The 21,464-nt window shown below is 71.1% G+C and overlaps 1 protein-coding gene across 1 annotated transcript in view; it reads left to right on the top strand.

The window, feature by feature from the left end:
- The first annotated feature begins 2,321 nt into the window (after positions 1 to 2,321).
- Positions 2,322 to 21,464, top strand: part of PLCH2 (phospholipase C eta 2) — a 45,111-nt gene continuing 25,968 nt past the window's right edge. Inside the window, exon 1 of the mRNA XM_084875745.1 lies at positions 2,322 to 2,510. Within this exon, the coding sequence (XP_084731871.1) occupies positions 2,432 to 2,510 (79 nt within the window). The 5' untranslated portion in view covers positions 2,322 to 2,431. The remainder of the gene's footprint in view (positions 2,511 to 21,464) is intronic.

The raw sequence follows: 21,464 nt of genomic DNA, 5'->3' as shown, positions 1-21,464 counted from the left end.
AGGCCTGAGACGGGAGGTGCCTTCCTTAGTCCGGGGGGGGGCGGGGGGAAGGGAGGGGCCCAGGGACAGGCTCAGCGTGGCCAGCTCAGCCCCTCAACTCCCTGGCCACCCCACGTGGCCACTAGCCCTGGGGACACCCCCTCCTGCTGCCCCGAAGTGGTGCCCGGGGCTGGAGGGCCTGTGAGGGGCCGGCAGAGCTTGAGGGGCGGGGACAGGCAGGTAGGGTGAGGGACGGTGGCATGGTGCCCGCCTGGGGGCTGGCCGTGCCGGGCCAGGCGGGGCTGGTGCCTCCGGAGGGTGCTGGTGCCAGCCCGCTGAGCCCCACGCCCGGCCTGCGCCCGGCAGACGTGTCGGGACACGGCCGTTCCCGCCGCCAGGAAGCGCCGCCCGGGGACCAGGCCGCGAAGAGCCTGGCGGCCAGAGCCTGGCGGCCAGGGGAGCCGGCGGAGACCCCCGTGAGGGTGAGCCCGGGCGGCAGCGGGCCCAGGGCGGGGGAGGAGGGGCCGTTCTGAGTCCTGCCGGGTCCACGCCCACGGGCTCCTGAGCCAGGACCCCAGGGGCCCGCGGCGAGTCCAGGTCTGTGCGGACCCTGGAGGGAGGGCCGGGCTGGGGCGGGCAGGAGGAGGGACAGCCTGGAGGGGGCAGGAGGGGAGCTGGAAGGGGGCCGGGCAGGGGGCTGGAGGGGGCAGGAGGGGGGCCGGGCGGGGGCAGGCAGGAGGAGGGACAGCCTGGAGGGGGCAGGAGGGGGGCCGGGCTGGGGCGGGCAGGAGGAGGGACAGCCTGGAGGGGGCAGGAGGGGGACCAGGCTGGGGCGGGCAGGAGGAGGGACAGCCTGGAGGGGGCAGGAGGGGGACCAGGCTGGGGCGGGCAGGAGGAGGGACAGCCTGGAGGGGGCAGGAGGGGGACCAGGCTGGGGCGGGCAGGAGGAGGGACAGCCTGGAGGGGGCAGGAGGGGAGCTGGAAGGGGGCCGGGCAGGGGGCTGGAGGGGGCAGGAGGGGGACCAGGCGGGGGCAGGCAGGAGGAGGGACAGCCTGGAGGGGGCAGGAGGGGAGCTGGAAGGGGGCCGGGCAGGGGGCTGGAGGGGGCAGGAGGGGGACCAGGCGGGGGCAGGCAGGAGGAGGCCGGGAGGAGGCTGGGAGGAGGTCGGGGAGCAGACTGTGGGGAGGTTGGGGGCGGGGGGAGGAAGGGGAGGCTGGGAGGAGGCCCGGCAGGGAGGGGTGGGCACCCAGGGGTCTGCGGGAGGGGCTGGCCTGGGCACAGGAGGTCCTGGATGGAGGGAGAGGAGGAGGAGGGGGCCCCAAGCAGGAGGGGAGCCTGAACAGTGGCTGGGAGGGCTGAGCTCAGTGGGACCCGGAGGAAGAGGAGGAGGAGGAGGAGGCGGAGGAGGAGGAGAAGGCCTGGGCCTCTGCGGGGAGAGCTGGGGGCTTGGAGCTCGGCCAAGTGGCCAAGGGGCAGATGGCGGCCTCGGAGCCAGAGCAGCCCCACCTCATGGCACAGACCGAGAGGTGCCCACAGGGCCGTGCGGGACCCGGGTGTGACCTCAGTGGGACCGGATGTGACCTCAGTGGGACCGGGTGTGACCTCAGTGGGATGGGGTGTGACCTCAGTGGGACCAGATGTGACCTCAGTGGGACCGGGTGTGACCTCAGTGGGACCAGATGTGACCTCAGTGGGACCGGGTGTGACCTCAGTGGGATGGGGTGTGACCTCAGTGGGACCTGGGTGTGACCTCAGTGGGACTGGATTTGACCTCAGTGGGACCTGGGCGTGACCTCAGTGGGACCAGATGTGACCTCAGTGGGACCTGGGCGTGACCTCAGTGGGACCGGGTGTGACCTCAGTGGGACCAGGCGTGACCTCAGTGGGACCGGACGTGACCTCAGTGGGATGGGGTGTGACCTCAGTGGGACAGGGTGTGACCTCAGTGGGACCAGATGTGACCTCAGTGGGACCGGGTGTGACCTCAGTGGGACCGGGTGTGACCTCAGTGGGACCAGATGTGACCTCAGTGGGACCGGACGCGACCTCAGTGGGACCGGACGTGACCTCAGTGAGACCTGGCATGACCTCTGGGGCCTGAGTGTGACCTCAGTGGGATGGGGTGTGACCTCAGTGGGATGGGGTGTGACTTCAGTGGACCCGGGGGTGACCTCAGGGGGACCTGGGCCGGGGGCGGGGGAGGGGGGCGTGTGGTCCAGGGGGCAGGTCCTGTCCAGGCAGCACAACGGCTTCAGTAAGAGTCCGAGTCCCAGGCAGAGGGAACCCCGCGCCTGACAGACACCCCTGCCCCCGCCAGGTGCCATGAGCGGCAGACTCCATCACGGCGGGGGACCCCGGCACAGAGGGACCATCTGCTGACAGCGCACCCCAGCTGGTGACAGGTCACCCCACCTCTCAGCGGCTGGCCCCTGCAGAGCCCTAGACCTCGCCATGGCGCCCCCTCCCGGGGACCCAGGGCCCCCCCTGCGGAGCCAGCCGCCTTTCCTGAGCGCCAACGTCCTGCCCGTGGGTGAGTGAGGCCCCCGGCCCTGCGAGTCTCTGGGGCTGTGGGCGCCGTGGGGGCGGTGGGGGGCGGTGGGCGCTGTGGGGGCGGTGGGGGCGGGGGGCGCCGTGGGGGGCGGTGGGGGCGGGGGGGGGCGCCGTGGGGGGCGGGGGCGCCGTGGGGGGCGGTGGGGGGCGGTGGGAGCCGTGGGGGGGGCGGGGGGCGCCGTGGGGGGCGGGGGGCGCCGTGGGGGGCGGTGGGCGCCGTGGGGGGCGGTGGGGGGCGGTGGGAGCCGTGGGGGGCGGTGGGCGCCGTGGGGGGCGGTGGGGGGCGGTGGGAGCCGTGGGGGGCGGTGGGCGCCGTGGGGGGCGGTGGGCGCCGTGGGGGCGGGGGGGCGCCGTGGGGGGGGCGGGGGGCGCCACGGGGGGCGGTGGGCACTGTGGGGGGCGGGGGGCGCCACGGGGGAGGGCAGTGGACAGGCTGCTGAGGGGCCCCCCGCAGGTGCACACTCGCTCTGCTCCGGGTCCTCAGCAGCTTCTGATCCTGGCGGCCGCGCCTCCTGGGTGGGGCCTGTCCTCTCCGGGACTTGTATCTGTGACCTGTGACCTCCTGAAGTCGGTTGTGCCAGTTTAGGTGACACTGTCTTCTCTCTGGAGCTGGAAAGGGGCGCTGGGAGGGGCACAGTGTCCTGCAGGGGCCTCCGTGCACAGCCTGGTGAGGGGGGCAGTCGCCACCCAGACGGGAAGTGGGAGGTCCGCCTGCCCCTCCCTGGGCTGCCCTGAGCCCCAGGGGGCCCGCTGCTCTGACTGCCCCGTTTGTGCAGGTGAGGCCCGCCCACGGCACAGACCCCTCCCGACGCCACCGTGTCATTAGCTCCGGGTCCAGCGGGTGGATCTGCCCACCTGGGAGGATCCCTGCCACCCAGGCGGGCGCGGTGGCACAGGAAGTGGGCGCTGGCCTGCCCCCCCGCACACTCGGCTGCTCTGGTGTCCCCAAGGGGCTGAGCTGAGGCCGCCCATGCCTATGGCGTGTGTTTGCCCCGGGCCCGGGCCCGGCAGCCTGGACTCAGCCACCCTGAGGGATGGGGCCCTCAGCCCCCGGGGTCGGGGGCCCCATGGGCCCTGGGCTGCTGGGTGCATCAGGGGTGACCTCGCTGCCGGGTGGGGGGCCTGGGCATGGGCCCCTCAGACAGGAAGGGGTCCCGCTGAGGGGCGGGTTCTGGGTGTGGACCTGGGGCCGGGGAGCCTGTCTGGGGTGGGGAGCCCCGGCTTCCGGCTGGCTGGGCCCTCTGCTCAGGCCCAGGCAGGCTGCTGGGGGAGTGGAGGGTGGTGGGGGTTCCGCTGGCTCAGCTGTCCCGGGAAGGGGGAGCGAGGAGTGAGGGTTCACGTGAAGCCCGGCCAGCCTCTTCCCGGGGGGCTTGCCCCCCAGGACTTGCTCTTCCTGGGGGGCCTGCAGCTTGCTCGGCGACGGCTCCCAGGACAGTGGTGGCGGGAGCACGCACACATGTGCAGCGTGTGCTCTGCGTGTGCCGTGCGCTCTGCGTGTGCGTGCATGTTCGCGCTGCTGCGCCCGCCCGGCCAGCCCGGGCTCGCTCCTCCATGCTCCCCAGATGGGCCCGGACAGGCCTCCGTCTGCTCGGAGCTCACAGCCCCGTCTGCTCGGAGCTCACAGTCCCCTCCTGGGCTCAGCAGGGAGGGAGCACCGTGGGAGGAGCTGGACGGGGCAGGCGGCTCTGGGCTCAGAGACCAGGCCGGGCACAGGCAGGGCCCTGGGGGGCGGAAGCCTACAGTCCTGGGCGACCGGATCCAGAGGGGATGGTGCCCGAGACGGGGCTCCCCTCCACCTGCTGTCCCTCCTGGGGCCCCTCCCTTCCTGCCCTCCCTGTCCCCCCCGGCCTGGCTGGCTCTGCTGACGTCTGTCCGTCTGTCTGTCTGGCCAGCTGGCCAGCCGGCCAGTTCTTGCTGGGTGCTGGGCTGAGGGATGGACACCTCATCTGGCCCCCAGGTCCCTCTGGCAGCACCACTGACCAATGGGAGGCGTCCCAGCCAAGAGGAGGGCGGGCCCAATGCCGGAGCCGGCCCCTGTCCAGGGCTGCCTGACAGTCCCCCTGCCCGGCAGGCGCTCCCCCGTTTGGGGCCGGTGTCTGGGCTCCTGGAGCTGCAGCCCATGGGCGAGGCCTGGGTGGGCGTGTGGGGGGGGCACGGCGGCGTCCGAAGGTGCGGCCTGCGGTCTGGCCTGCGCCCCCGCCTTGCAGACCACAGGGTCCCGGGCAGGCGGCTCACGTGCAGCCATGGCACTGCCCGGTGCCTGCTCCGTGCCAGCCCCGTGGAGACTCGCGGTGGCCATGCCTGACTGGGCGGCGAGCAGGGCTGGTCTGGCACGGCCTTGGCCCCTGGCCCTGGGCCCGGAGAGAAGCCCCCTGCTGGCCGGGCTGGGGGTGGACATGCGCATGGCCCGCGGCTCGAGGTTCGGGCCCCACCGGCAGCCCCTGCCCCCACCCTGCGCGTGCTCACCCCAGTTCTCAGTCTCCATGGTAACCGAGGGGGTGTCAGAGCTCCTTAATCCCATTCCCGGGGCTCGGGGTTGGGGAGAATGCAGACGCGCGAGCGAGAACTCCCGGGGCCCAGGGGGGAGGGGCCGGGGGCCGAGGGCGGGGTCTGGCCCTCAGCCGGTGCCGGGCCTGGCACATGGCTTCCAGCCGTGCCCACAGCTACAGGCACCAAGGGCCACACTGGGTGTGGAAAGGCTTCAGCTGCCCGAGGCTGGGCCCCTGTCCTGACAGCACCCTGTCCCCCGCCCCCCCCCCCGCCCCCGGGATCCAGGGCACCGGCCCCAAGACGCTGTGGGTCACGGATGCTGGACCGGGAGGACCAGGGGGGGTGGGCGAGGGCGGGACACAGTGCTGGACCCACCGCCCAGGGACTAGAGACAGCAGGTCTTGGTGGTGGGAGGGGGACGGGGGGGCGGGGAGGGGGTGCTGGGGTCCCCATGCAGGGCAGTGCCGCCTGGGTCTCAGGCCTCTGAGGCTGACACATCCTCCCGGCACCACTTGGGGGGCAGGGCCGGCACCAGGACGCCAAGGGGCAGGGCCGGGAGGCCCAGCTGAGCTTGGAGCAGAGGCCACTGGCTCAGGCTCATGGCCCGGCGTCCGGTCTGCAGGCTGGGAGGTGGGTCCTTCTCCTTTTAAAACATGTGTTTGTATTGATGTCAGAGAGGAGGGAAAGGGAGAGAGAGAGAAACATCAGTGATGAGAATCACTGACCGGCTGCCTCCTGCATGCGCCCCACTGGGGATCGAGCCCACAGCCCGGACATGTGCCCTGACCGGGAATCGGACCCTGACCTCCTGGTTCACAGGTGGATGCTCAGCCACGGAGCCACGCCGCAGGCCAGCATGGGCGGGGGATGGAGACCGGCTCTGCAGGCGGACAGGGCGGCAGGTGAACCCCCACTGAGGCTGGCTCCGTCCGGGAAGGTCGTGTGCTGCCGGCCACCGCGTCAGGGAAGGGGCCGGGAGTGGTCAGCAGGTCTTGGGGGCCAGCACGCAGGCCAAGGCCGGTTGGGCTCTGGGGTGTGGGCCTGGGAGCGGCTTGCTGTAGGGGAACCTGGTCTTGGGGTCCCCTCGGCCAGGGCAGGGGCACCTGGGGCTGATGCACTGACCCACATGCCTCTGGGCCGACCAGGGCGGGGCGCCCTCCCCCCACTCCCCTCCCCTCCCCCCCACTCCCCTCCCCCACTCCCCTCCCCCTCCCATCGCCGGCAGACAGGGCAGCAGTTGGGCCAGCACCCGGGTGGGGGAGCTGCTGTGAGTGTCTGGGTGCTGAGGCCGGCTGTCCGGCTGGCTGTTTGGAAGGTGGGGTGGAGGGGGGGGGCAGGCAGGAGAGGCTTCATGCAGAGGCTGGGGAAGCGCCACCCAGGATGGGGTCCCCTGGCGAGGCTCCGGTCGCGGGGACAGCACCTCCGTGCGGGAGCCAGGGAAGGGAGCGGCCGCTCGCTGACGGGCTGTGCAGGAGGCCGTGCCCTGGCCCAGCTCAGAGGCCCGGTCCCCGGCCCCATGGGGAAGCCTTGGTGCCCCCCTCCGGAGGCCCCTCCCCAGGGCCCCTCCTCCTCTAGTGGGCACCCCCTGGCACAGCAGAGCGCCCGGCGGTCTCAGGCCGGGGGGTGGGGGGCGGGTCACCCTCTCCTCCTGAGCCCCTAGGAGGGCCTGTGACCCCGGCCCCCAGCCAGGCAGCGTGGCCTGGGGCTGCCCCGGCGGGCGCTGTGTGAGGGCGGAGGCTGGGAGCCGGCCGCCCGCCGTCTTGAGCTCCGATTGGGAACGGGACGTCTTAGGACCAGATGCTCGTGAGAAGGCGAGACGCACACGTTCTAAATTTGGCGTCTGATTGCACATTTACCCAGCGAGGCTCGCGGACGGGTGTGAGCGCTGAGGGCCCGCTGCGCCTCTCGCTGCTGCCTCTGTGCGTCCCGGCCGAGTCCCGGCTGCTGACCTCGGGCTGCAGAAGGTTCCGGAGCCGGGCCCTCGCAACGGCTGCCTGCTCGGCCGGAGGAGCCCTGCCAAAGGGCCGTCTCAGGGCCACGGGCGGCAGGTCCACCGGACGGGACTCCTCGCTGCCGAGGCCGCCAGAAGCCGGTCCGGCCAGTGTGTCCGGGGGGCAGTGGGTGGGCAGAACGCAGCAGGTACCTCAGGACCTTGCTGGGCAGCGCCAACTGGAAGCAGGGCAGAGGCCCCGCCGCCTCCCGAGTGAGATTCTGTGGCTCAGAGGAGGCGAACGAGGGAGGAGGGAACCCGGGAGGCTCCCTGGAGGAGGTGCCGTGCCCCAGGCCTTGGAGGCCCTGGGTGCCAGGCTGAGGGGCAGATGCTCCTGGTGGGCGGTGGTGGAGTCCCTGAGCAATGGGAGCCTGGAGCACCGGGTTCGGCCGTGTACCTGCATCAAGGCGGGTGCATGGGGGGAGGCCGGGAGGCCAGGCCAGACAGAGGCAGCCCCAGAGTGACTCCGGGGCCAGGGGAGGGCGATGCTGGGCTGCGGGCAGGCCCTCTGCCCTGGCTGCGGACGTCACCCGCTCGCTGGTGGGTATGGGGGTGTCCGCAGAGGAGCCGCCCACACAGGCTCCCCTGAGGTGCCTCTCCCCGGTTCCTGGAGTCCCTGGCTCGGAGAGAGGTTTCTTTCGTGGTTTCCAATTTGCATTTCAGTCTCGGCTTCTTGAGGGAGGAGGCCCGGGCTTCTCACCGCAAAGTGGCCCCGGTTTCTGGTTTCCGTCTCCGTCTCCCTCTCTGGTCGCACTGGCTCTGCCTCTGGCCCTGGTCCTGGGTCTGGCACTGGGTCTTGTGCTCTGGCCCTGGCTCTGGGTCTGGGCTCTTGGCCAGGTGCCCGGGCACCGAGGACCCTGGTTCCTGGGCTGCACCCCCAGGGGCTGCCGAATGCCCCTGTCACCCTGCTCCCGGCCTGCGTCTCTGTCCCTGTGAGGAGAGCCCCCCCCCCCCCGTCCCCTCCCTCTGTGGCTCCTCGGGCTCCCAGTGGCCTCAGGAGACCGTTCACCCACCCTTCCTGCACTCAGCCTCCTTGCCTGCCTCCCTCCTTCCCGCATGTCCTCACTCCTGGGGCCCTAAGCTCCTGCTCCAGGCGAGGGGAGGAGAGGAGTGGGGTCACCTGGCGGGGGTGGGAGGGCACAGCATTCCAGGAGAGGAAGCCAGGAAGTGGTGGCAGGAGCCCTGGGGCGCACAGCTGGGCCCAGGGCTGGGAACTGGGGTGCAGGCCTGTCTGGGGGGCTGGGAAGTGGAAAGGCTCAGGAGCTCAGCTGGCCTGCAGGTGTCGAGGCGAGGTGCCCTCTGGTGGGGGGGGCGGCCTTCAGCTCAGGCCAGGAGCTGCTGTGTGGCGTGGGGGGAGGCAGAGGCCTCTGGGCAGCAGCGATCTGCAGAACCTTAGGCACCCGCAGGTGCTTCACCTGGGGAAACTGAGGCCCAGAGGGGCGGGGCTTGGCTGGGGCCACCAGTGGGTCTGCAGGAGCCGGGACAGGGGCTGTGGGGTGTCTCCTGTGAAGTCACAGACTGCTGCCCGCTGAGGGGACTGGGAGGGGCTGGTGGGCGGGGGGGGGGGGGAGGGACCAAGAGGGGCTGGAGGGGCTGCAGGGACTGGGAGGGGAGGGGAGAGCAGAGGGGTGCTGGGGGAGGGGCTGAGGGGACTGGGCGGGGGGGCTGGGGGGCTGGGAGAGAGGCTCCTGCAAAGGAAGGAGAGAAGGAAGGAGCGTCTGCAGAATCCAGGGTCCGTCTGCTTTGGGGCCAGGAGGGCCCGGGGAGGAGGCGGAGAGCCGGCCCAGGCAGGGGTCAGATGGCCCCCCAGGCAGCCTGCCTGAGGGAACAGGGTCGCCTGGTGCCAGCTGTCCCCCTTTCCCCCCAGTCCAGGCATCTGCACAGGTTCTTGCGAGCCCCCCGCGTCCTGAGGGCGGGGCCAGGGGCCGGGGGGCCAGGGGCCAGGGGGGCCCTGTGCGAAGCATCAGGTGTCAGGACGGGCCGGCCCTCCGCCCCCCTCCCAGGTTGCTGCGGGGAGGGGGACCGGGCGGCGGCGGAGCCTCTCCGGGGACAGCGCTTGGGTCTGGGGAGCAGTGGGGGGTGCTGCTGGCTCCAGGTGCGCCCCCCGCTCCCCGCCCCCCGCTCCCGCTCGGAGCCCGCCGGCCCCCTCCCCACGCGGGGCGGGCAGGGGGTGTGTGCAGCGCCGAGTGACAGCGGCGGCTCCGCTCGCTCCGCAGCTCGGGCGCAGCGCGGTGCGCACAGCCCGGGGCCGCTGGCGCGGGCGCTGCTGCCGGAGCGGGAGCCTCAGGCCGGCGCTGAGGACCCCCCCACCTCCCCCCCCCGCCCCCCGGCCCCCCGCGCCCCCTGAGCCGCTGCCGCCGCGGAGACAATGGACGCGGGAGCCGCCCCTCGGAACCACAGTAGGTGCTGCGCGCGCGGAATGCGCCCTCCCGCCTGGTCCGGGGTCCGGGTCCGAGACAGGCAGCGCCGCTGCCCTGGGCGCCGGTGGGTCCGGGCGGGCAGGGAGGGGTGCGCTGCTCCCCGCGCTCCCAGCTGCCGGGCCCGTGCACCGAACCGCCCGCGCCCTGGCATCCAGACCCGACCCGGAGGGGCGCCCACCCGGAGGGGCGCGGGGCAGCGGGTGGGCGGCGGGAAGTGAAGGGTCCTGCGCTCTTGGCGCCGCAGGTGGGGCAGAGGGATGGGCCCCCTGTGCCAACGCCTCCCCTGGGCCGTGACTGCTGAGTCCAGGACGGGACACCCGGGCGGACACCGGTCCCCGCGGGGTGCGTGAGGGCAGGGGGACTGGGCTTCAGGAGGTGCTGGTGGACACGCAGCAGCTGCCCGCTGGGCACGTGAGTCTGGGCAGCAGGTGCGGTTGCTGGCCCTGAGCCCGGCTCCGGCTCCGGCTCCGGCTCCCGCAGCCCAGCTCAGGGGTGCGGTGGGCACGGAGGGCGGGTGGGACCCTGGGCTGCAGGGTGCTGGTGGGGGCACCGCTCCCCGGGGCCCAGGCTCCCTCCAGGGACACAGGCACCCGGGACCTGGCGAAGTAGAGGAGCCATGGAAACAGGAGTCTGCGTCCCCCCCTCTGTGACCCCGGGGTGGGGCGGACAGAGGGCCGCTGCCTCCCCCGAGGCTGCTTCCTCCGGTGACACCCTCCTGCCCGGGTCTGAGGGGCACACTCCGCTGCCAGGCGCCGGGCCGTGGCAACCCGTGCTTCTGTCACAGGAGCCCATGGGCACCCTGCCGGGCCCTCAGCCCACAGGCTCCATCAGAGCTGCAGCCGCAGAGCCAAGGGGAGCCCAGGCACCAGGGGACTCGGGTGTGGGGGGGCGGGGCAGACCAGAGGTCAGAGGTCACTGTCCCTTCTCCGGGTGGAGGGGGACACCGCCCATCTCCCCTGCCTGAGGTGACAGAGCAAATAGACCCTAAAGACCCCCAGCCACCCCGTCCCCTCGGACCCTGCACCAACCTGGTAGCCACGGCCGCTGCGTGGCCCTCGGGGAGGCGCTGGGGCTCCAGAAAGGGGAGGGGGAGGCAGGCAGAGAGTGTGTGCGCTTGTTTAGGGGTGGGGGGTCCCCACGGCCTCCTTCCCCGAGGCCCTGCGCTGGGGGCCCGGTCTGGTCTGCGCCCTGCCCCCAGGAGGGGAGAGCTGGCCTGCTGGGGGGCTCCCCAGGGCCTGGTCTGTGGCCCCGACTTCGTGGTCCCCAGCCCACGCAGGGCCTGCGGTGAGCAGGAGGCCAGAGCGGACTGGCAGGGGTCACCCGGGCACCCAGCCAGGGCTCCCTCCGTGGGTGACCAGGCCGATCGGCCCCCAGGGTCCCCAGAACAGGAGCCAGGGGGGCCGGCAGGGGGAGAGGACCCCATGGACCCTCGGGGGGGGGGTGCTTGGAGGGGCAGGAGGCCCTCGGGCCCCGGCGGAGAGTTCGGTTACGTAACCCGCCCGGGACACGGATTGCCGTCGTAAGCAGCCGCAGCAGCTGACAATAGGGTTGTAATTGGATTTTAATGTTTAATGTCCGCGGCCGACGGAGAGCTCGGGCCGCGGCCAGATTCTGTTACTCCGCGCCGAGCAGAGCCCTTCCTTCGCCGGGACTCCCGCCGCCAGCCGCCCGCTCCCCGAGGGCGTCCCCGGAGCCTGCTGCCTGCCACCTGCTCCCGGGGCAGCGTGAGGGGTGGGCTGCCAGCGGCTCCTGTGTCTGCCAGGCCAGCCCCCTCCCTCCCCCTCGTCCACCCGGCCCCTGGCCCTGTTGGGGGGGGCTGTGTGGGTGACCCCTGAGAGGGCAGCCATGGGGACGCAGTCACGGGCCCATGAAAACCCAGCCTCCTGGCTGCTGCTCTTGGCCAGTCAAGGCCCAGCCGGGACTTTGGGAACCGGGGCCACTGGGTAGACGGCCCGGGACCTTCTGGGCTCCACCGGCTGGTCCCACCGCAGGCCAGCCCCCCCGGAGCCGGCGGCGTCAGGACTCCCAGACCCGGCGTCCAGGGGCCGGAGGTGCACCGGGCCCCCTGCCTCTGGCTGGTCCTGGCCTGGCAGGAGTGTGTGTGTGTGTGTATGAGTGTGAATGTGTGAGCGTGTATGAGTGTGTGTGTGTGAGTATGAGTGTGTGTGAATGTGAGTGTGTAAATGTGAGTGTGTGTGTATGAGTGTGTGTGAGTATGTGAGTGTGTGTGTGTGAATGTGTGAGAGTGTGTGTGTATGAGAGTGTGTGTGAGTGCACGTGAGTGCGTTTGTGTGAGTGTGTGTGTGAAGGTATGTGTAAGTGTGTGTGCATGCGTGTGTGTGCGTGTGTGCGTGCTCACGCCGCTGGCCCATCACCCTGTCTCTCCCCCCAGCGCCAGGCCCAGGAGGAGACGGCTCCGCGGCCGCCCTCGGCTTATTCTTAGCTGTTGTGTAACACCGCATCTCGCATCGCGCAGGGAGGAAGGGCGCCTGCAGACGCGTCTCCGCAGCTGCCACCAGCGGCTTTGTCCCTCGGCTGCCCGCACAAAGGGACGGAGGCCGTGGTCACCGCCCAGCAGAGCGCCCGGCCGGGCCCTGGAGGGGCTGGGCCGGCGGGGTGCCCGCACTGGCTCCCAGGGGCTGCGTCCGGGGGCGCTCCTCCAGCCGCTGGCCCTGCAGCGGGGTGTGTGTTTGTGTGTGAGAGAGTGTCTGTGTGTGTGTGTGTGTCCTCCCTCCTCGGGCACAGCGGCCCTTCCTGCCCCCCGCCGCGCTCTTCCTGCCGTCTGTGCTCCCAGCAGCCTCCGCACTGACTCAGGGGTCCCGCCCCCACAGATCAGCGCGGCTCCCACACCTGTTTCCCGGCTCCTGCTGTGCCTCAGGCCCTGGGGTGGGGGTGGGGGTGGGGGTGGGGGTGGGGTGGAGGCCTCCAGGAGGCTGGGGGGGCACCTGGTCCCACCTGGGTCTGGGAGGTCGGACTGGGCACCCACGCCCCTGCGTCCACAGGACAGCACCCACCTCGCTGCCCCGGGACCCGGCACAGGGCGCTCCCGGCTCCTGCCTCCTCCTGAGTGTCCGGGTGCTCAGGGGCCCATGGGAGCAGCAGCGGGACAGGGTGCGGGGTCGGGAGGCGGCAGGTGGCGTGGCTCCAGGTGACGTGGCTGTAGGTGACGTGGCTCCATTTGCAGCCCTTGAGCGCCTGAGCCAGCGGCCTGCAGGCAGGACTGCGGGGACTGGGGCAGGTCTCTGCCCGGTCCCTCTGCTCAGCCCCGGCCTTGCAGCCGGATGCAGGGGGCCATTGTGGTGGCCCCCAAAGATGATCCACACCCAGAACGTGCACACGCGGCCTCATTGGGAAGCAGGTCTTTGCAGGTGGATCCCGAGGAGCCCGGGACTGCGCCCAGGGAGGCGGTCTCTGGTCCAGGCCCCATGCCGGAGGCTCGTGGGGTTTGGGGGGCACAGAGGGGGGTGGGAGCCCAGGCCCCCCGCTCAGGCTCAGAGCCTGGCAGAGGCAGCCCCACCCCTCTGGCCGCCAGCTGTGGCCGCCCTCAGGCCGCTGGGACGGGGCCTGCTGGCCAGCCCCAGGCTTCCTGACTGGGGTGCTGGGGTGTAGGGCCCAGCAGGACCTTGGGGCTCCCCTGTCTGATGACGTCCTGGATTGGGGGAGGGAGGACGTGGGTGCTGGGGGTCAGGCTGGCCTCTGGGGACCCTGTGGGAGCGAGGCCAGTGGGCGCCTGGACCCGGGCTTCGGCTACTCTGGGGTCGGAGCCTCCAGAGGCCCGGCAGGCGCCCATCCACCTGCCCTGCCTGGACCCGCACCCCGGCCTGGGAGAGGCCCGAGCTGGGTTGCGGGGTCCCACCACCCCTCCACCAAGCCTGATGGGCCCACCCTGCCTCCCGGGGAGGGGTCCCCACGCTTCAGCAGCTCACAGGCTGTTTCGGGGCTGGCAGGCGGAGCGCAGGGGAGCAGGGCGGGAACCTCGCCCAGGCGGGGGGAAGGGTCGAGTGCAGGTGCAGCCTGGGCCCCCTCCCCTCAGAGGCCCACCGCTGGGAGAGTGCTCCTTCCTGAGGTCCTGGGGCACAGGGAGGACTCCACTGCAGAGGGGGCCCAGTGCAAAGGCAGAGGCCTGAGGGCTTTGGGGGTGCCCGTCCCCCTTTCCCCCGTGTCCTCACCTTCACCCCACATCGGAGCTGTGGGGGAGGCGACCTGCTGGTGGAGGCGGGAGCGTGTGTGTGTTTTTAAAGCGACTGCAGCTGTGCGTGCCTGCTCCACTCTCCGGGGTGCACGGGGCGCTGTGTGGACTCGGGGTGCTCTGTGTAAGGAAGAGCACCCCCGGACCAGCAGACTGAGTTGGGACAGTGTGGCCCAGAGAGGGGGAGCCCACGCCGTCTCTCCCTGGGGCTGCCCCTGCCGGCCTGACCTCTAGGAGGGGGTGGGGGATGTCACCAGGGCAGCACCCCTCCCCCGCTGGCCCTCCCCGCCACCTGCGTCTAAGTCCCCGGGCCACTCAGTGAAGCGCTGAGCAAGAGCGGGCTGGGTGTCCGGAGCGGCACGGCCCCGGGGCCGCAGTAACTCCCGCGGCCGGCCCCGCACCCCGAGTCCTGCCGGCTTTTAATATCTGCGCTTATGCAACCGCCGCTCCCCAGCGCTAAAGTGATTACATCCGGACTCGGCGAGCGCGGTGTGCGGCGGCTCCCGCTCCGGGCACCTCTCCCGGCTGCTTGGCAGGAGCGCCCGGCACCCGGGGTCTGGGCTGTGGGTGCAACACCCCCACCCCCCACGCCTGGCGTCCCCTCGCCACGTCAGCCTCAAGCTCCCTCCCAGGCACCTGGTCCCTCCTGGTCCCTCCTGTCCCTCCTGGGCACCTGGTCCCCTCTGGTCCCCCTGGTCCCTCCTGGTCCCCCTGGTCCCTCTTGTCCCCCTGGTCCCTCTGGTCCCCCTGGTCCCCCTGGTCCCCCTGGTCCCGCTGGTCCCACCTTGTCCTCCTGGTCCCCCCTGGTCCCCTCTGGTCCCCCTGGTCCCCCTGGTCCCACCTTGTCCCCCTGGTCCTCCTGGTCCCTCTTGGTCCCTCCCGGTCCCCCCTGGTCCCCCTGGCCTCCCCTGGTCCCCCCTGGTCTCCCTGGTCCCTTCTGGTCCCTCCTGGTCCCTCCTGGGTGCACGGTCCTGGAACCTCGCAGGTCCGGCCGCCTAGAGCAGCCCCTTCACTCCCCAGATGCCCCACGGGGGCTAAACCGCAGCTGTGCCCCCGTGCCCCTCCCAGGGCGCCTGGCCTTGCCCCGCTCCCCCCCCGTGTGTCCTGGCGACAACGTCTGTGGCCCGGCCTGTGACGGCTGACCCGTTCTGTTCCCGGTGTGAAGATGATGGTGTGGACACCGTGTGAGCAGCCCCAGCGCAGTGCAGTCAGGAATAATTTCACTCAAAACGCGTCGTCACAGAGACCAGCCGGCAGCGCTGAGGACGGTGTCAGCGGCCGCTGTGGCCTCCCCTTGTGGCCCCGTGAGAGGGGCAGGTGCTGACATCCAGGGTGGGGCCCGGCGGACAGCCCCCGACCTTTGCCCTCTCCCCTCTGGGTCCTCCCTGGGCCACCAGATGGGCCCCAGCGGGCACGATCCCACCCTGTCCAGGACCCCTGGGGCCTCAGCCCCTCCCCTCCTGCTCCGCCAGGTCCTGGTCCCTGGGACAGTGCTCTGGTCTTCCCTGGGCCTGTCAGATCCTGTGACCCCCCCTCCAGGACCCCGCCTCTGCCCACCCCCACCCAGGGCTCCCCAGAGCCAGGGCAGGCTGATTGGTACATCTGCATGCGCGCGCCTTTGGTTCCGAGGATTTATGCATTTTAATCAGTGCAATGGCCCAGCGGCTTCCCACCCAGTGCCCAGGCGGCACCCAGGCCGGTCAGCGGGGCTGCGGGCTGCCGGTCCCGGGGCTGCTGTGGCCCAGGTGGTGGGAGGGTGGGGGCAGGTCACGGGCAGCTCCCCGCTGACCTCGCGGGGGCACTGAGGGGAGGGTGCCGCTGGCTGGGGGGGCTGGTGGCGTGGGGCTGTGCTTGCCCTGGAATCGGGCCTGCCTGTCCTGGTGCCAGGCTGGCTGTGGTTCTGCTTGGCTGCTGCCCGTGGTGTGGAATCTAGGTCAGCCTGGCACAGGGCGGCAGGCCGGGCGGTGCAGGCAGGGCTGCTCCCGAGGGCTCCCGCAATGAGGTCAGAGCCGCCCCGGCCGGGCCCTGACCCCGGGACCTGGCCGGGCCCCTGGGCTGAGTGGGGGCTCAGGACTGTGGGAGGGAGGAGGGGGGAGTGACGAGAGATGTGGCTGAGGGTGCTCCCAGCAGGGTCTGTATCCGTGGGGACCCGGCCCCTGGACACCAGGGGGAATGGACATGGCTGCTATGCCCACTCAGGCAGAACCTTCCGGAAGCCCTGTCCCCCTGGCTGGCTGTGGCCTCTATTTCCTGACCTTTGTTACCCCGAATCACCCCATTTTCCCGGCCTCCTCCTGCCTCCTCTCTGGTCCGGCTGGGGCCTGGGTCCCTGGGCCGAGTCAGTCACCACGGTGGGGCCCCAGCTCTCTCCACCCTGGGCCCCCCTCAGGGCGATGACCACCCTGGCCAGTGGATCTCCACCTCCCCTGCTGCCCCCCCCAACTCCACAGACCCCAAAGCCAACCATTCCTTCTGTGTGTGTCTTCTTTTAAAGATATTTTTATTGATGTCAGAGAGGAAGGGAGAAGGAGAGAGAGAAACGTCAATGATGAGAAAGAATCATGGATCGGCTGCCCCTTGCATGCCCACATTGGGGATGGAGTCCACAATCCAGGCCTGTGCCCTGACCGGGCATCGAACCGTGACCTCCTGGTTCATAGGTCGATGCTCAGCCCTTGATCCCTGCTGGCCGGGCCTTCTTAGTGATATCTTTACTGCACACTCTTGGGGAATCTAGCCATTTTTTAAGCTCTGTGGATGAGGGGGCAGCGGGAGGCAGGTTCATGCCCCGTTTGAGGCTGGCATGGTCCTGGGGGCGGCCCGGGGCAGGTGGGACTGTCCCAGGGCAGCACCCCTCCCACCCCTGAGTGGGGGTCCCGCGGCCGATTGCCCATTGGGCCGTGTCTGTCCAGTTTCTGGGGTTTGCTCGGGTCCCACTTTCTTGGGGATCTTCCCAGAGGCCCCCTCTCTGCAGCTGTTTGTGTGGGACCTCACTGCCCTCTTACGGTCCGCGGGCCTCACCCCTCAGAGCTGTGGCCACTCGGGGCGCCGGGACCAGGTCGGCCCCACTCAGTCCATCCCACTCTGGGCCTCACCCCCAGCACGGAGCCCGCCCAGCTCCTCAGCTCTGGGGTGACTCCATGTGGTGGGGGACTGGGGGGGGCACGCCCCTGCCTGTAAGAGCCCCTGGCCGTTCACTCCCCCGCCGCTTCCTGAGGCTGGAGGCTGCTAAGGCACACTGGCCTGTTGAGTGAGTGGGGGTGGGGGGGCACCACGACCTCCAGAGCACCCCAATTCGTTTCCAGGTAGCACCCACTGCCCTGCAGAGCTGACCGGGGCAAGAAGGCAACCCCGAACTGGCTCTGATGTGACTAATGAGCCTCCAGGCATGCCTCCCTCCTAGGGTGTGTGTGTGTGTGTGTGTGTGTGTGTGTGTGTAAGGGGCATGGCAGGGTGGTAGGTGCCACCTTGTCCCCCGTGTTCCCCGAGGGGTGGCCCTTTTGGGGGGTGATCAAGATGTGCCATGTGCTCCGTGGGGGAGGGGACAGGGGACCATTGTGACCCTTGGGGTGCCCCCTCCAGGAGGAGCTGTGGTGCTGTGGCTGGGGACCAGGGTCTGGGTCCTGGCCTTGGCTCTGCCTCTGCCCGGCTGTGAACCGGGGCCAGGCCCCTGCCTCGGTTTCCCTGTCTGACAGGCAAGGTGTACAGAGCCTTTGGGCAGCACCCAGGTGCCGGCTGGGGCTCCCCAGCGGGTCCTCTGTTCCCGGCTCTCTGGGGTGGGGGGGCCTGGCTTCCCCTTTCACACTGCTCATCTTGAGGAGGCCTTGAGGGTGGCACTCCCCAGCCCCGGCACACACATGGGCACACACACACAGGTGCACACACACGCACACATGCAGGCCTGTGGGTCCCCACAGGACTTGGCCTGGCCCCTCTCTGCTCCCTGCCCCAGGCGGGCTGCCGACAGGGTGCCAGGCGGCGGGGGCCGCAGCCCGTCCTGTAGACAGTGACCCACTTGGCAATCAGACTCGAGTGGCCGGCGACAGTCAGGGGTCCTCGTGCTGCCCACGGAGCCTGGCAGCCTCTGCTCTCAGGGCCGCTGACGCCTCTGTGGAGCCGGAAAGCCCCTCCGGCTGAGACAGAGCCGATGGGCATGCCATGGGTGCTGGAACAGGCCGGCAGAGGCCAGCGTGGGAAACGAGGAGGGTCCAGGAGCCGGTCCCTCGGGCTCCGCTCTGGTGGGGAGGGGGCTGGGCAGCCCCACGTGGTCCTGGCACCGTTGCACAATAAGCAGCCGAGGCGGGAGGGGGGCACCTTCGCCACCTGCAGGCCTGCCAGGAGCCCAGGGCTCGGGGCCCGAGGTCTGGGCGGGTGCCATGTCTCTGGGCACCAAGGACAGGCCCCATGGAGCTCGGCCAGACGCGCCCCAGGCTGGCCCTGTCCGGGCTCAGCTGTAGACGTGGAGGGTGAGGGCTCCGTCCCAGGAGCGGGGAGCAGGGACCACAACTCTGGGCGCCCTCTGCCTTGGGCACAGCCGCCCGCTCACTGGAGTGTCTGGGCCTGAGCTCCGACCCCAGGGATAGGATGCCCCCCATAACCCCGTGGCTGTGTGCTGTTGCCCCCAGGCAGGAAACGGTCTGGTCCATGCAGAGATGAGGGCACCTGGGAGGGTGACCGCTGCGGAGGGCAGTACGCCTGGCGGACGGAGCAGGGCCTGGAAGGCAGCCCTGGAGCTCAGGGCACGGGCGCCCCCTCTCCCCCCAACCTCCCCCCCCCCGCCCCGTAAGGGGCTCAGGCCGGCCCCAGGCCCTCTCTCCCCCAGCACCTGGCAGGGTCTGCTGTTCCTCTTCGAACAAGAAAAGGATTGAACTCCGGGGGCCCAGCACAGACGCAGCCCCGCCCACTGCCCGCCCAGCCAAATGCTCGCAGAGACAGAATTTTGCTGAAACGCTCGGAGAGGAGATTTAAGAGACGAGAATCTTAAGCAAATTAGCGCGTGCGGCAGGCGGTGTTTAATCACCGCTTTAATCGCAGCCGTGGTAACGGAGGCCTCTCGCGGGGTGCGGGCGGGGGCGGGGCCGCGTGCATGGATTATTCATCGGAACTTGAACTTGAGTCTCGCGTCACCGCCGAGGACACATGGCCCAGTCCGTCTGGGTCCACCCGCGTCTCCTCTCCCTCCTGGCTCTGCCTTGGTTTCCCCTCCCAGAGGGGGCTGTCCGAAGGGGCTCCCTGACCCCCGGCTCCCCCTTGGCCTGGAGGACCCCACCTCGGCCTCCCGCTCAACAGGGTGCAAGCCAGGCACACGGGTGCCCCTCCCTTCTGGGACTGAGCGGACAGTGGCCAGGGTGGACAGGAGAGAGTCACAGGTCGGCTCACGAGGGCAGGGCCCCGAGCCCAGGCAGTGGGCACTCTGACCAGGGCCGGGCCTCCTCAAGGGGTGTGAGCGGAGAATGGCTGCCCCTTTAAGGGAGCTGGGCAGCGGGGCCTGGGCATTCCCAGGGCAGGACCCGGGTGGGTGGTGCCAGCTGGCCAGGCCCCGCCCTCTCCATGCCGGGGAGGGGGCCTCGCTGGCAGGAGGCGGTCGTGCCTTGAGGGGACCCCACCTGCCTGCCCACCTCAAGCTCTGAGTCCAGGGTCCCCACAAACCTCCAGCTGCCCTCTGGCTGCAGGCCAGGCCTGTTGGCAGCTGTGGGCGGAGGTCAGCGCTCCCCATGCCCCGAGGGCGGCCACCTCGGATGCCAGAGCGGCAGGGCCGCCCAGAACTCTCCCTGCGGAGGCCGGTGGGAATGGGGGGCTGCTCAGCACACGTTTTCCACACCGTTTGGGCAGACGGAGTGGGGTCGGGGCCTCCCCTGCACCCGTGGGGACCCCAGGACCTGGTGGGGGGACCAGAGGAAGCAGGCAGGGGGCCCAGGAGGGATGTGGGGTCCTGGGCCCTGCTTTCCCACCCTCTGCACCCTGACAGGTGGCATGGGGGCTGCCACCCTCACCACCCGACCTGCTGGGCTGGGGGGTGACTTGTCCTGGACCCAGCCTGTGGGGTCTGCGGTGACTGTAAGGACAGAAGGGCCTGCTATTGAGTGGGGGCTGCCAGCAAGGCGGGGGGGGGGGGGGAGAAGTATGCAGCTCTGGGGGGCGTGCAGCAGGCAGGGAGACCTGGGAAGCAGGAGTGGGGGCGGGGTTGTCCCAGGAACCCCAACAGGGACAGTGGCAAGGCCCCCTGGCTATCCTCTGAGTGCCCACACCCCCTTGGGCAGAGCTGCAGAGCGGGTGGGGAAGGGTTAAGGAGGGCGGGGCTCCCCGGGGAGGGGCGGAGCTCCTGAGGGGGGGCGGGCCCAGCCGCTCTGGCACCCTGGGATGCTGACGGGCATGGGCACAGGCAGGGCCAGCCTGCTGCCTGGGTCCCCAGGCAGTGCCAGCCGTGGCCGTGGTGAAGCCCACAGGCCATGGGAGAGCCGGGGGACCCTGAAGGTTTCAGCCAGGACCAAGGTAAAGGGGGGGAGAGGGGCTCAAGGAAGGGGCTGTGGCCACCCCTGCCGGGAGCCCAGGGCGACCGCTGAGCTGCCCATGGTGACCCCCGGACCCCACAGGCAGTGCTCGGCCCCTCGACGGGGGCCTGGGAGGACCCGTCCCCCTGCCTGCCCGGGCATCTGCGTGTCGGGTGGGGACGGTTCCGATGGGCAGCTCACAGGGCCTGACCTCCAGCCGCCCCCAGCGACACCGACCTCCATTGGGGTTCAGATTTGTGGCGTCCTGACCTGTGGGACCCTGGGGGCTCGCCTGGTCCAACCTCCCCTCCCCCTAATTCCTGGCGGGCGGAGGGGTGGTGGCTGAGCGCCGGTCAGCACCACGGACAGGGCAGCCGCCGCCTGGCCAGAGGGGAGGGGCGGGTGCTGGGTGTAACCGGAGTGGCTTAGGCCGGAAGCAGCGGGACTTCCTGGCTATGGGCCGGGGTCCAGGCGGCCGGGGGCTGGCCTCCTGGTGGTTTGTGTGGACCCGGTTGTCCGGACCCGGTTCCGATGCCCTCGGACTGGCGGGGCCTGGGAGGGGCTCGGAGGCCTGGGAGCGCTGTCAGGTGCAGGGGCGGTGTGCCCGGAGCTGTGTGGCCTTGAGCAAGGCCCTGGCCCTCTCTGAGCCCATCACGGAGGAGAGGACGGCATGGGGCAGCCCTCACGGGCGCGGGAGCCTTCGGAGCAGGCGCCTGGCCCCCCTCCCCCCTGGCCGAGCTGCCCTCCGTGGCCGGGCGGCGTGGCAGCCGTGGGTGGGCTGCCCCTGCAGACACCCCTGGCCCGGCAGGTGCTGGGAGGAGTGTCCGCCTGCTCCCCGGAGAACCGGTCTTGGATGTGGCTGAGGACGAGCAGATGGCCCGTGTCCGGTCCGGCCTCCATCTGCCCGGCTAATGAGCGGATGACGGCAGCCTGTCCCTGGCACCGTGTCCAGAGCCTGTGGACGGACGGAAGCGCTGCTCCCGGGCTGGCGTGTGTCCGGGGGCCGCGGGGGCCGCCCGGCGCCAGCGCTCTGTGCACGCGGCCGTGGGGAGGGGCGAGGGGGCTGGGGAACTGGCGTGTCTGCTTCTCCCTGGGTCTGCGTGCCCAGCTGGCACACGTGGGCTCCCGCTGGCTGGGCCCGCTCCTATGTGGGCTCCATGGGCGTGGCCTCCAGCAGGGCAGTGGGTACCCCCCGCCCCCAGGACCAGGACGGGGACGGGAGGTTTTCTCTGGTCCTGGGGAGCGGGGAGCGGGGAGAGGAGGGCGGAGCGGGTTTGGGATGGGGAGAGGAGGTCACTGACTCGGACAGCCCCCCAGGGGGCCCCACAGGCGTGTGCTGGGCTGGGAGGCTGGC

This window comes from Pipistrellus hanaki (genome assembly GCF_964339955.1).
Source record: "Pipistrellus hanaki genome assembly, chromosome: 2".
NCBI classification, from domain to species: Eukaryota; Metazoa; Chordata; class Mammalia; order Chiroptera; family Vespertilionidae; genus Pipistrellus; species Pipistrellus hanaki.
This window is presented reverse-complemented; position numbering and strand designations above follow the sequence as displayed.